Here is a 14,913-nt window from a genome sequence, read left to right on the forward strand (position 1 = left end):
TGAGTCTCATTGAAACACTGAAACTGAAAAAATAAAAACGCATTAAATATTTTAAATATTTTTGCCTGGTCTGTAGACTCCAGTTTCAGGCCTTGATTGCAGTAAACTAAAACAACATGTAAAAAGGCTAAATGATTGAGACGTGTACAGTCCGTCACTCCTTTCTTTTTGTTCCTCTTACTGTTCGAATGCTCAGAATGTCAGAATGTTTTTGCAGTTGACAGCTGAGCATTAGGCATGTGTATTGGATTGTATTAATAATACAATTGAGGATTCATTGCTGTTCAGGGACCCAGCAGTGGTAACTTGGCAGTGGTAGGGCTTGAACTAGCAACATTCTGATTACAAGTCAAGTAACCTCTGACTAGTATTATTATGATTAATATTATTAATATATCTTACACTGAGGTCTGCTGAAGCCTACCCAGGATCCTTTGCAGCAGCCTGCCATATGCAGAAATCATTATGAAAGGACACAGAATCTCTAAACTCCCTTATGTTTTATGTTATTAGTTTGTCTAATTCAATGTTAAAGCACTTTCCCCTGTAAACACTCTTTTTATGACCTCATTTCACCGTTTCATGACTTTATGCCACGAACCAACCAACTATTTTTTTATACAACTCTTTTCAAACACTTTAACCATTGTGGGTAACTACACTATTATACACCTATAATTCTTGTTATGCTATCTATTGTATTGCCACTGTCGATACATCGATGTTAGGAGAAATACCTCATGAATACTTTAAATGAATCCTTAAAATGACACCTATTCCATTTACTAATGCTAAGCTTGCTACAGTCTGAACTTCTAGCAAGTCAAGAGAAGTCTCATGCAGTTTCTGTATTTTCTATAATTGCATAATATATGGATGGTTTTAAACTCAATAACATACGCACTTGCAAAATACGTGAATATAAAGGAACAAAAATAAATGAACATAACCACATACCTAAACATCATCTGGTACCATCTCCCCATCAGCCCTCAATGCAGTATGAGGATGGTCAGATTGTTGTATTTACTAATAGTTACCACTAGTATTAAAATAACAGTAAGCCCAAACCGTTCGACTATGTCCTCTTAAACAAACCTATGATTTTTTTAATATTTGGACCACATCCTCCTGCAGAATAAAACAATCAGGAAATACAGTTGAGTTGGCTCATACCGCCCTCACATCAGTGTGATATCCATCAATGATGTGTTATGGCTCTGGGTAAGGAACAATGTTATATTGTTCAATAAAGTTTTCACAGGATGCAAAATTTTCATGGTTTTAGCAAAGTTTTCGCTACCTCTATACAGCAAACACCAGAATCGACAAGGTTTACATTAATTATAGTCAGTAGAATTAAAGGGAAGAGGCCATATAAAAGGCTGGGATCTACGTTTAGCGGACTCGGCACTGTGTTACTAGATATTCCCCACCTTCCAGTAATTTTATTAAGCCCTCTTTAAACAGAAAATAAAGATGCAGAATTAATTGAAGAGAGTAGTAGGTCCATTATTTATTTTGAGCTCAGCGTTACATACAAACGAGGCATAGTCCAGAATATGTCTAATAATCACACAAGGAACACACATTTTTATCCAGTTTTCACAACTGATTATGTGATTGCCACACCTTCTCTACATACTGGTGTTTGAAATCTCCACCACTGTGTTCAACCATACATTATTCAATATATGCAAATTGAGATCTATCATTGTACAAATTGAAGCTTGATCCCAGTATATCCTATTGGAAGATTTTCCTGTTTTTTTTTTTTGTTGTTGTTTTTTTTGTTTTTAACAAAGATGATCTCAACTCATACCATCAAACACCTGCAAGATGATGTTGCAGGTCAGTATCACCCTGCTCTTATGGTAAGATAATGAACCTTGCTTAGCCACAGAACTCTCGAAGAGGCTTTCACGTCTTTTAAAAGCCGGGATCTTTCCCAATACTTAGGAAGCTATTTCTCACGGGAACAGTCCAGAGTCATCTGCCGTAGACTTCCACAGAGGCCTTGAAACCACCTGCATCAGAGCCTCTGCTCTGCACTTACAGACCCACAAAGGCCTTAAGATACCCCAGAAACATTATTCCTCTTTATGCTTTCAAACACAGTCTTGCACCACTCTGCACCTGTTGCAGAGAGCTTCAAAGCCTATTATAATTAGGTCACAGATCGCCTCATGAAAATACCTTTACCCCAAAACATTTTATTACCTCAGGTGGAACAGTGTGTATAGGCCTAGACCTCTTTAGATGTAACTTAGAACCGCCGGTGACCGCTGTATGCGTTTCTTTGGTTGTACAAGCTCCACTGGAGGACTCGATGAATAGTTGATGATGGAAGAGGGGTATATCAGATTCACCCCTTCTGCCTCCATGTGACAAATTAACACACAGCATAAACTTTTAGAAATAAATCAGTCTTTTAACAAATGGTAAACATTCTCTAGAAAAGATTATCTTGTAACAATTCATTGAGTATATGAACTGTTTTTGTGTCCTTATATCTATAAATGAAAAGTAATAAAACATTATAGATGATAAATAAATTACATAAAATGTATAAAAGTTCACAAATAAGAAAGTACCTGAGTCTGCACTTTTCTCCACAGATTCAAGAAACTCGTGAAAGTTGGAAGCTATAGAAACACATAGTACAGAATTCTAGACTGACTGAGGTGTGAGCAGAAAGATCGCCATGATGTCCTTATATCTAAAGCACTCAAAGCATTGATGTTATGTAAATAAACTGTGATCCGATTGGTTCAATCTAAGTAAATAGATTCACCTACTTTGAAGTTAAAGTTTTTCTCAAAAGGTTAGAACTGGTTGACTATACTTTGCCGTGTTCTGTAATAGAAAATGTAAACATTTATATCTAAAATATTGCACGACAGAAATCAATTCAAGACTAACCTCTAATGACTGCTAGATGGGGTAAGATATTAAGTAATAAATGAGTCCAGATCCTCCTGCCCGACAATACGGTGAGACTCTGTTTTTACGTGTGATGGAAAATGATACGAAACTATGTATTATGTGATTCATATAAAATCACACTGATCCTTTTGTTCTTAAATTAATAATGCTGTTTGCACATTTGTATCCGCCTGTTGCTGATTAAGTTGAACATGTATCAGGAACTGTTAACATCAAGGTCAACTTGACACACAACCCACACTGTTTGGAGACAGTTTGGGTTGGTTTGTGGAAAAAACCAAGCTGAGAGCTGATTGGCTTATAGCCACAGCAACAAAGGAAAGAAGAGCTGCTTAAGAAAAGATGATTGGTTAAAGACAGCACAGGAGTAGTATAACTAGCCACGGTTTTGTATACTCGGGGCTCCCTACCTGAGGAGAGCCAAACATTTATTTTATTCTTTTTCTTATTAAATTACTCTCTTAATCACGTCTGACTTGCTGTTTGTTCAAAATTCCACAACATATGTCATTACTACGCCGCACAAAAAAGACCGCCATATTTGTAGTTCCATAATGTGAAAAGGCGTCATTTTCTATGCAAACGAATGAATAAACACCATGCCATGCCTTGCTGTATCCCCTCTTTGCACCGCTGGACAGACACACTCATGACACTGTACTCATCAAAAGCAGCACCAGAGACGCACTGAGTCATATCCCGCTACACACCTCTCAGGCCAGCTTGTTTGCACGTTTTGTCATAAAATTTAAAATGTCATTTGTTGCCATTATATATAAAATTACCTATTTAAAAAAACAAATAAATCAAAAAGTACTTGTGGCTAGAGAAACACGTGGCTAATCACCTACAAGAAATAATGTCAGTGATGTTTGGGGCAGGTGTTTCAAACTTGCCCAGACTCTTGAGAAGCACCTAAACGCTCACACAAGGGTGTCCGCTTCCCATAGTGCTGCAAATACTGCAGGAAGGGCTTTGGTGAAACAGGCCACATGGAGGAGCAGAAGACAATCCACACAACTGAAGAAGCCCATAGCTGCCCAGTATGTCAGAATCCACACGGGAGAAGAACCCTGTAGCTGCCCAGTATGTCAGAAGCAATTTGTGCAGCTGGGTAATAAACCATATTTGTACCCATTCGTATGTTGGGAGCAAATCAGTTGAAGACTTGAACAGTATGTTAACAATCAGTTAAAATTACAGTTGATGACAAGAAAACAATGGCTAATATGTTCCTTCACAGCTATGTCATTGGTTGATCTATTTTTGTCAGATTTAGTGCTTGTTTGGGCAAGTGTGTTAAAGTCTTCCTTTGTTTTTGGTTTTGTTCCTTTTCATATAGTTGTTTATTCCTTTTTGTCTAGTGATGTCCATTATCCATTTAAAATCTGTCAAATTAAACAAATGTGAAACGAATTCCATAGTATTCAGATTTGATTGCAAAAGAGACCAACCACTCCCCGTATTTTGAATTTTGCATATACAGTATATGTGCAGTTCCAGCCTAGTCCACTGATCCAAAATCTGGCCCAGATGTATCTGTTGACTGCAAATTTGAATGATTTCTGTGCTCTGCAGCAAAGGAGCGTTTGGTTACTATCTGATGGATTAAAATAGGCTTGTTGGTAGCAAAGACATCACTAAAGTGTACAGAGCAAAGGTACTCCAGGACCAGGATGGGTAAGTAGCAGCTTGATCAGTGGAATCTTCTGTGAGACGTAACAGGACTTCGGTCTTAAATGTAATGTTAGATCAAATGAAAAACTTTAGTGGATTGAAATACAGATAAATAAATCCACTAAAAGTGCATCTGCATCATTGGTTAAAAAGTTGTTCTGCTAGTTGTCTGATTTTGTTCCAGTAATCTAATGTTTCCTGGCACTAGGTGGTTCAAGATTATATTGGTGTTTGCTTTATTTCTGTGATTTTTTTAACCATAGTCTGCTTGTTTATACTGTCTACCAAATGCAATACTGAGTAGTGAAACACTGACACAATCCCTTTTGGCGTCAGACATTTGTAATAATTTCAATAATCTACAGTTGTAAGTCAAGAGGGCAGCACCATTTTAAAGTCTAGTTTCCTTTCTCTGTCTCACTTTCTGGAATTTTTCCGTCTGTGTTTTTATTAAAGTTAAAAATGGAAAGGGTATTAAAACTCCCTTTCACTGACGTCTCTTCCACTGAACTTGTAGAGAAAGTGATGATATGAAGATGATTATGTTTATCACATTCACTCAGAGATCATTGTCTGAGGGTCATGTTGTACAGTTCACGATGCCCCGGGTTGCAATCAGGAGGTTTAACAGTGATGTGCCAAACAGTTGTCTGTGGTGTTCTATATGATCTAAAAGTCAGACTTACCATTTATCAGTCAAATCAATTAAAGAACATTCATGATCAACAATTTGTGGGTGGCCATGATACTAACAGCGTGGTGGAAATTCCACCAGATATCAAACTCCACACTAACATAAACATAACACTGCTTTCATGTCACTTCCACAAGTAGCCCAAACATAAGATATAGAAAGCAAGTAAGAGCGGAGCAGTCAATGTGCCTAATATGACTGCAAAAGCCTGGCAGGACAGGAGGTATTCCTGCTTCTGCTAATCAGCAAAAGGAAGCTCCTGGCAAAGTGACGTGGACTGCAAAAAAATCACCAGGAAGGTCAAGCTACAAATGCCAGAGAGGAGCAGGGAGCACCAAAAGTTCCATAGCATCCTGCGGAAAGAGTACCACATAAGCATGGAAAAAGTACAGCAACCCATGGTATGAGCATGGACAGATGAGGAAGAGTTGCTAGAACAGTACGTCCCCAATAAGCAGGCAGGATGTGGATCCGTCTCACTATTTCATCGGCAGAAATGCAGGAGCAGGTGATAATACTCCTGGGCCCAGCACTCTTCAACCTGGGTACTTTAAGGAGAACACGGCAGCCTCCCAAAAGTGATACAAAGTCCCAAAATGGCTATTACCTGTGCTGAATAACAGTATGAAGGACAAATCTACCCCTGTCCAAAGTTTAATTGATTTAACTGAATGCCAACTATACTACCACCATCAATCTGTGTAAGGTGTACTTGCAAGTGCCTTTAGCACCAAAAGCAAAAGAACTCAGTGTTTTCAACACATTTCATCCAAGCATCATCATGTGAAATGTTGTTCTTTTCGGAAATTCTTCATCTAAATATGGTTGTGTTGCTAATGAGATCATATTATTTGTTACTCTTTAAACCTTATTATTCCTTTAAGATTCAAAGTCTACTGTGTTAGGAAACCTATGTGAGAATATAAAATCAGCAGTTTCTGCATGCTTGTGTGATGAATACAGAAAGTGATCTCTTGTACCTGCGGAATTAAGGCTTCAAATGTCTTGGTGTTCAGACGATATGGAGAGGCTCTGGGAATCTGGAAGGATAAACGTTTGTTTCATTTTCAGGGACTGTTGATCATTTATTTGTCCATTCATTTATTACACTATTAAGGGATTATTAATGTGCACTGGGAGAACAGTATAAAGTTATCAGTCTTCTTCATCAGTCTTCTAACTAAATAGCCTGGTCTTGTAAGGTAACCACATCCACACCTTTCCCTCAGTGATGGCAAGGAGTGGTTTAAACTCACCATGTCATCTGTGATTCTGAGTCTGAGTGCTTCTGCATTTTTGTACACAAAGCCTGCTGAGTTGGCAGTGAAGGCAGAGATGCCCATATACAGCATGTTGCTTTCATCAGGTGGCAGTGAAAATGATGTCGGGGCAAAAGCGGGTTTCTTGTGCACTCCAATGTTGTAAAACTCCCCCTATATAGAGAGCAATGCAGAGATGAACTTATTCTTTTACAGCTCCTGGGTCTTGATTCTTCGTTCAGATTAAACTGTTTTATCAGTGTAACTTTTGTGTAACCTTTTTTTCCTACAAAAGCCCAACAGTGCTTTCTGGATACACTTAGGCACAGTTTTGCAAGTGCTCCTGTTATTCCCTGTTAATTCAGATCTTTGCCTCAGAAAGGCTTTCTTATGATCATTATGGTCATTATTCTTATGCTTTGACAACTTGTGCCTTTTTTAACTTGTGCCTGAAAACCCCTTTACCTATGCCAATGATAAAACACTGATGAACTCCTGCAAACAAGTTGTAGTTTATTAATTAGTGCATTAATCTTAGTTTGGGATCTTTAATGACCATCTTAATCTGTGTATATTATTTGATTGTTGATTCTTTCCTAGCTGAATGTAACTTCCTCTCACAGTAGTGTACAACTTCCAAGCTTATCAAAGGATAGTGTTGTAGTCAGGACCATTAAAAAATCATTCAAGCAAAGACCAAGATTTTGTAGTGTTTGAATCTGAGACAAGAATGAGACTTATTTAACAATGATTTTACTTTAATTATACCACTCACTGATAATGTATTGTAAATTGTCATAAATTGTCATAAATAATTGTCATTATAAAGGCAGTTGAATATAAACAAATATAAAGCAAAAAGGTTCATATGGTCATTTTTATTATTAAATTAAAACATAGTAATACTTAAATAATTGCTATCTGCCCTTGGGTCAATCATGGAAAGGATTAACTAGATGTGTTCTGTAATGTGTTAAATCCTCTTGATAAATGCATAGCTTTAGCTATATCATAAAATATATGATGAGTCTTTTTCTCATTATTACTTGTGTACAACAAAAGTTTGTGTGACAAGCAGCAACATGTATATTTACCAATTTATGAAAACGGGAGTATGCGCAGTGGGAGAGTAAATATCTTTTAAAATGACTCAATTAATGGCAATGCATTTACAATAAGTCTCTTATGCACCAGTACTTGTGAATGTACACACACAAACCTCACCGTTTGGGTCTTCCCCAAGTCCCCTGTCCTGTTCGCACTACTAGCTAAGAGCAACCAGCTAACTTGATAGCAGTGTGACTCAATAATAATAAAAATAATAAAAATAATAATAATAGTAATAATAATAATAATAGTAATAACAATAATAGTAATAATAATAATAGTAATAATAATAATATGGCGCTTCCATGCACATCAGCAAGCAAATAGGAACACTAGCACTTGCATGAAATTAAGCATATTAGCATTTCAGAAGGCAGATTATTTAGCCTGCTAAAATAGCAGGTCTGGCAGCAAATGTCTGTTCAAAACACTATGTCACAGGTATGAGTATCATGTATTTGCTATAGTATGATTGTTCATGTTTGTAAATTTAAAGCTTACAAATGCTGTATTTACAGTGTATTGCAGGTTATTAAAATGTGGCAGTAATTATTAGGATATAGAGAATTGTAGTGTTTAAACAAATCATTATGTCAGAAGTATGTTTAGGGGAGAATACACCCTGACCCACCCAGAGTTAACACACACTTACCTTACATTATTGATCATAAACTTGAATAGCTACAATACTGTCTGCTAATCATGCAGTTTGAAGTTTGCAAAGTGTGTACCCAGACAAAAACTTTCCTTTAACACTGAGTCATACATGAGTCAGACATGATTCTGAATAAATGAATGAATGAAAAAATGAAAAGCCTTATTTCATTTCAAACTGCACTTCAGGAACACTGAGCTCAAGTTCTGAGGAAACTTCCCTGCATATTTTCAGGGGTTTTCTGCCTCACCATGCCTGAATCACCTCATAAGGAGCTTGATAATGAGGAGACAGGGTGATTGAGGCAGTGAACACTCCTCACTGAGCATACTGGCTTCCAAGAGCTGGAGCTGGGAAGACCTATAGGTCTGTGACACACACTCCCACCCAGTCCTGATACTAAGAAGGTGGAACCTACAGGCTAATATGCAGCTGCCTGTGCATCAATAGGCGTCTGGGGTGTCCATCACTCAGGGAGGCGTGGCTGAAGGCGTGGCCTTGCAGACTCTGAGAGCTGGCTGAGATAATCTGTAAAGGAGAGAGTAGTCACCAATAATCATGGAAATGTAGCCACAACTGTACAGTATATTTCACAGCCATGTATATTACATATCACAGACCAGGCTTACCAGAATAAATATTCCACACATACAGCTCATATATATCTGTGTGTGTGTGTGTGTGTGTGTGTGTGTGTGTGTGTGTGTGTGTGTGTGTGTGTGTGTGTGTGTGTGTGTGTGTGTGTGTAAAAACATGCTCCTGTTCTAGTCTCAACACAGACAGATATACATGTAGGAGTAGCAAACTGAAGTAAGAGCTCACCTTCACCAGTACATAGTCTCCAGCTTTAACAGTGACAGGTACGAATTGATGTGCGTAGACAACTACACAGGGTGGCCGGAAGCGTGGCCAACAAAACGGGAAGACAGTGCTTCAGTGGTAAAGTTCCTGGTGAACCAGTACATTCCTTACCATGGGTTTCAGAGAAAGGTGAGATCAGATAATGGCACTCATTTTACAGCGCGCAATTTGCAGGAGTTAGAGAAAATGCTGGGTCTGAAACATTCATTTGGGGCAGTGTATCATCCTCAGTCTCAAGGTAAGGTGGAAAGGATGAATCTAAATGTGAAAAACAAAGTGGCCAAAATCTGTGCACAGACAAAATTAAATTGGGTTGATGCCTTACCTTTGGCATTAATGCAAATTAGATGTTCAGTAAATGCAACAACTGGTTTTACCCCTTTTGAATTGCAGACAGGTTGAGGATTTCCAGGACCCCAGGGACCCTTAACAATAAATGAGAAAAGAAAAACATCTCACACACACATCATACTTTAATGAATTGCAAAGTATCGTTTCAGCTTTCTCCACGCAGGAGGGGGACCGGACGGGGAGCAGACAATCCCAGACGATACCCGTTACGGACTGGGGGCTGCTGAGAGTCATCAAGAGAAAATGGAGTGAGCCGAGGTGGACAGGTCCATTCCAGGTGACAGAAAGAACCAGCCACGCCGTACGCCTGAAGGGTAAAGGGGAAACGTGGTTTCATCTGAGCCAGTGCGCCGCCGCAGAGTCACCGCAGAGGAGTCTGCAAGAGACAGCGAGGGACCTTGCTGAAACATCACCTAACTCACCTGACCCGGAAGGGGCAGAATAATCCCCGGGAGCAAAAGGGTCAAGGTAGTCCACCCTTAGACCCTGAAGTAAGAAGAACAGAACACCAGTGATGACTTCTGGACAATTGTGTTGTTTGATTATTTGTTGGTGTATTGTGTTGTGTGTTTCCATTTACAGTTTGGTCACGCTTGGGTTAAATAATAGCATGGCAGTAGGAAAGGATTAAAACATTAACAACAAGACGGTGAAGAAGAATGGGGGTAGAGATTGGTGGATGTGTAGCATGTGCAGCCGCAAGACCCAGACTTATAACCACCCCGGCACCCCTATTCCCACAAAAAGACCCCAAGGGTTATGCGTGCATGATTGGCCTGACTAAGGAAAGAAACCCTAAGAATTGTGACACTTTGAGCGTTATTTTCCCCCCCATCAGTAACAGAACCTATTTTCACCCGAAAAGGGGGAGGGGAACTACACGTGCTTCGTTAGAAGTTCAAGCACACCTCAAGTACGCTTGGGGCACATCCCGGCGGAATGGTGTAACCGCACGGTCACTGGGAACGAGTCTGTGGGTTCATGGGCACGAGCAGGATTGTATGATTATTGTGGAAGGATGACTTTGGTTGTTAACATGCCAGAGAACTCGGAGGGGACATGCGCCATGGTCAGGTTAGCAGCTCCTTTATTACTGATAGGCAAAAAACTACACAGGGACCCGGTAACTGATGCAGCAAGACAGTAGCGAGAGGCATACCATTTTGATTTAACAAGGAATACCCCCACATACATAGATGCAATAGGAATACCTCGCGGAGTTCCGGACAGATATAAGTTAGCAGACCAGATAGCAGGGGGATTTGAGAATATTCCGATACTTTCTGCATTATTCCCCATTACTCCAAATAAAAATGTGGATCGGATTAACTATGTACATTATAATGTCCTCAGGCTAGCCAACCTGACTAGGGATGCAGTGGAAGGACTTAGAGATCAGCTGGGACCAACCTCACTGATGGCGGTGCAAAATCGTATGGCATTAGACATGTTGTTGGCGGAAAAGGGGGGTGTCTGCGCTATGCTTGAGGATATGTGTTGTACATTCATTCCTAATAATACCGCTCCGGATGGGTCAGTTAGTAGAGCATTGGATGGTTTGAAGACCCTATCAGAGGAAATGCATGAGAATTCAGGCATAAACAACCAGTTGGAATCCTGGATGGTGAGCCGGTTCGGTCAGTGGAAAGACTTAATTGTGTCATTGATGGTTTCATTAGCCACATTCACGGGAATTGTTGTGACATGCGGGTGCTGCTGTATTCCATGTATTAGGGCGTTAATGGTTAGACTAATCTCAGCTATGATAGAAAGGAAAGATGTGCATGAGGGTACCACGATGAGGCCACTGATACAGGGGGAAAGGGACGTAGAGACAGGAGATGCCAGAATAAAGGAGTGTGATTGGTGATCTCTTTGTAGAGATCAAAAGGGGGAATTGTGGAGTTTCAGAAATTAAATGAAAGCTAAGCTTACACTAGTAGAGAATAATGTGCAGAATGGAATAGGACTAATGCTTGAATAAATAAAATAATTACTGTATGTCCAGACATAACAGGAAATGCCCTAGACGTGCATATGTGTGATTATGCAAGAAGACATGTGTACGAGACGGTCAAACAGAGGTGACGGCTGAGATGGAAAAACACAAAAGCAGAAGTGGCACAAGGCGAGAGAAATATGTCTGTCTGTTGCAAAGTTATGCTTTAGATCTCACTCGCACTGTGTTGTGAAGTGACATCTCCAGAGCTCTGCATTAATAAAAGGCCACAGGGTAACACACTGTTTCCTGTCTCTTCTTTCCTGCATCAACGGACATGACACTAACTAATGATATAACAGAATCTGGCCCTTAGCTATTTTATTAGCTTTTTATCAGGGCACGCTTAGTAAAATGTCACATCTCTACATCAACTTTTTAAAAAAATTAACAGGCAATCAAATTATTTTGGCTATACTAAAACCTGTCCTGGAGCAATGCCTAGCTAGCTGGATAGCTAACACTAACATGCAAGACTGGGTTTGTTTTGCAGAAGTAGCAGATGCTAAATAGCTGCCTTGTAAAAGAGGTTTGCATTGGGGACTGTTTGTATTTGATGCATGCACTTTAGGTATTATTGCATAACGCTATTTGTGATGTATTTTTGTTTTTCAATCAGTCACATTCCGAGCCAAACTTCTCTTAGGTATCTTGTATCAGTGGAGAACTACTTTTGAAGGCATTGTTACTAGCTAACTGTTAGCTAGCAAGGTAACAAGGTAACTCTTTTTAAACAACAAAAAGAAAAAACACTTTACTGTGATTAACAACTATGAATTTACTAAGTTTCATAGAAGGTCTGATTAGCTAGCCTAGCTAAAGCTATGTTTGATACGTTTTGATATGTCTAACGACACTAGCATTTTTGGACAAGAGTAGCTTTATAGTTGCTTAGCTAATGTCACATAATTAAAAGTAGAATCAGAGGGAAATGTTGAATATTGTGTCATTGCACCAGCCATGAGGCATTAAAGTGTCTGGACAAGAACATAGCTAGCTAGCTAATTGGCTTAGATCACTACTGCAGCTCTCACACCTCGGTTTATTACATCATAATAGGTAATGTGGAATTTTTAAGGACCATTGTTGCGTCTGATAACGCGTTCAGAAAAGGTGTTCTTCAGCTGAATGAACAGATACTGAAACGAACACTAAAGAGATCATCCAACATTCAAGATATTTCAGTAGACACACTAGTGGAAGAGCTGCTGAGGTTCCTGAGCCATGAATGTCCGGCCTCCAGCATCTACTCTGGACAGGTATGTCACCGCCTTGCACCAGGACGCAGAGATCCATGAGCATGACTGAGATGTAATTATAACTATATACACCTCATTAGTCTGATGCTAATGAGCACACATGCACACCTGCCGTCCAGTTCTTTAACATCCATATCCGTCACCTTGATTTATCTTAGTAAGTTGCTGCTGAAGCTCTGTCTCTCTTTCTCTCTTTCCCCATGCCTCCTTCCCTTCCTGTAGGAGTGTGGATACACCACTGGCGTTGTTGCCTGATGCACCTCCTTTGGAAGAGGACACGGTCCACTGTCAGAACTGGCAGGAGACAGTGGAGCCGCACACACTCGCCTCTCTCGGCTCCCGGGAGATCGAACGGCAGGCTGTCATATATGGTAAAACAGCAAATGTGGTGCACAGCAACTGACTATAAAAGACAACTCCCAGTACACAGTTAACATGTAAAATGAAAACAATTATTTACTGATCTAACTTAAACTAAATAGCTACTAAATCTTTTGAACATACAGTATTCTATTTATTATGCACATATGATAATTCTATCCTGACTCATGAAAATGTGGAATTCTGAATTGTGTAACGTTTGTAAGAAATTGTAGTGACTTTGCTATATCCTCTTCCTCAGAGCTGTTCACAACGGAAGCATCTCACTTGCGGACTCTCAGGGTTCTCGATCAGGTGTTCTTCCAGAAGATGAGGAACCTTTTGACCGTCGAAGAACTTTCCTGTATCTTCCCCAACCTGCCCCAGGTCTACAGTCTTCATGGTCAGTCTCTCTGTGTGCGAGGTTTTCAAACCTAAATTTCTGAAGCCTACTTGGTGTCTAAATCATAATCAAGATTAAAGAAGTGTAAAACCCACCCAAACTGAGAATTTAATGACAGAACAATATCAGCTATCGGCACCATGCCATTACTGTGAGCAGGTATGGACTGGAGGCTGTACATGTTGTTTCTGCCGTGGCCTTCATGACACAAGTAGAGTTCTGTTGCCCACTGACACAACTTTCTAACAAACCACATATACACTGGCTCGCTTAAACAGATTCTGTTTTGTGGTGTTGCATTTGTGTTTCAGCGAATCTGTGTGAGTCCATGAAGAGGCTGAGGGACTCTTCTATAGTTCAAGGCATCGGAGACATCATGGTGTCTAGAGTGAGAGCTGGCTAGTGTTACTCCCTTTCTAGTTCACATCATCTTTTGGTGCTGTCTAAAATGAAGGGGTTGTTCTGTGTAGTGTGGGATATACTTGTTGCTTTACTTGATATGTCAGTAGCTCATGTGTTTGTGTGTGTGCGTGATAGTTTGAAGACGCTGCAGGAGAGGAGTTCCAGGAGCAGGTGTCTCACCTGTGCAGTCAGCAGAGTCAGGCACTGGAGCTCATTAAAAATAAATGCAAAGACCCGCGTTTCGCGCACCTTATACAGGTAACACTTTTTAGAGGTATAAAGCCTTTGGACAAACCTACAAACACTAGAGCTTCTGCCATATTTGTTAGTGGGCTGGGTTGTGAATTGGTTGACCCATACTTTGAATTGGAGACTATCCAGTCTTTTATATTTGACTTTTATTGCAGCACATAACTTCTAGTGATGCTGTTTTAGGTATAAATTGGTGTTGCTGTCAACAGAATCCACATTTGGACTTAGATGTCCTTGGCTCATTCGTGTGTGTGTGTGTGTGTGTGTGTGTGTGTTAGGAATGTGAAGCCAGCCCTCACTGCCGCCGACTACAATTAAAGGACCTTCTAGTGTCTGAGATGCAGAGACTCACCAAATACCCCTTGCTGCTGGATAACATCATCAGACACACAGAAGGCATGTATAGAAACACTCACACACAATGTATTGAACCATGAAAACACTTCAGTATACACACACATACCAGTTTACCAAGGAGGCAAGCACACACACCCTTTCTCCTGGATTAACACTAGTATGTGCCCCCACAACAGCTGGTTCTCCAGACCTGCAGCCATTGGTGAGGGCACAGGCGTGCTGCCGTGGGATACTGCGAGCTGTCAATGAGGTCGTCAGGGAGACGGAGCACCGGCGACTGCTCAGCCGTTATCAGCGCAGGCTAGACTTGTCCCCTCTGGAGAGGCAGGCC

General features: G+C 40.2%; 1 protein-coding gene across 1 annotated transcript in view; it reads left to right on the forward strand.

Moving 5' to 3' along the window:
* The first annotated feature begins 2,938 nt into the window (after window positions 1-2,938).
* Window positions 2,939-14,913, forward strand: part of LOC145655660 (homeodomain-interacting protein kinase 1-like) — a 37,241-nt gene continuing 25,266 nt past the window's right edge. Inside the window, exon 1 of the mRNA XM_081709155.1 lies at window positions 2,939-2,943. Within this exon, the coding sequence (XP_081565281.1) occupies window positions 2,939-2,943 (5 nt within the window). The remainder of the gene's footprint in view (window positions 2,944-14,913) is intronic.

This window comes from Electrophorus electricus, unplaced genomic scaffold (genome assembly GCF_041902795.1).
Source record: "Electrophorus electricus isolate QZ-2024a unplaced genomic scaffold, ASM4190279v1 Scaffold31, whole genome shotgun sequence".
Taxonomy (NCBI): Eukaryota; Metazoa; Chordata; class Actinopteri; order Gymnotiformes; family Gymnotidae; genus Electrophorus; species Electrophorus electricus.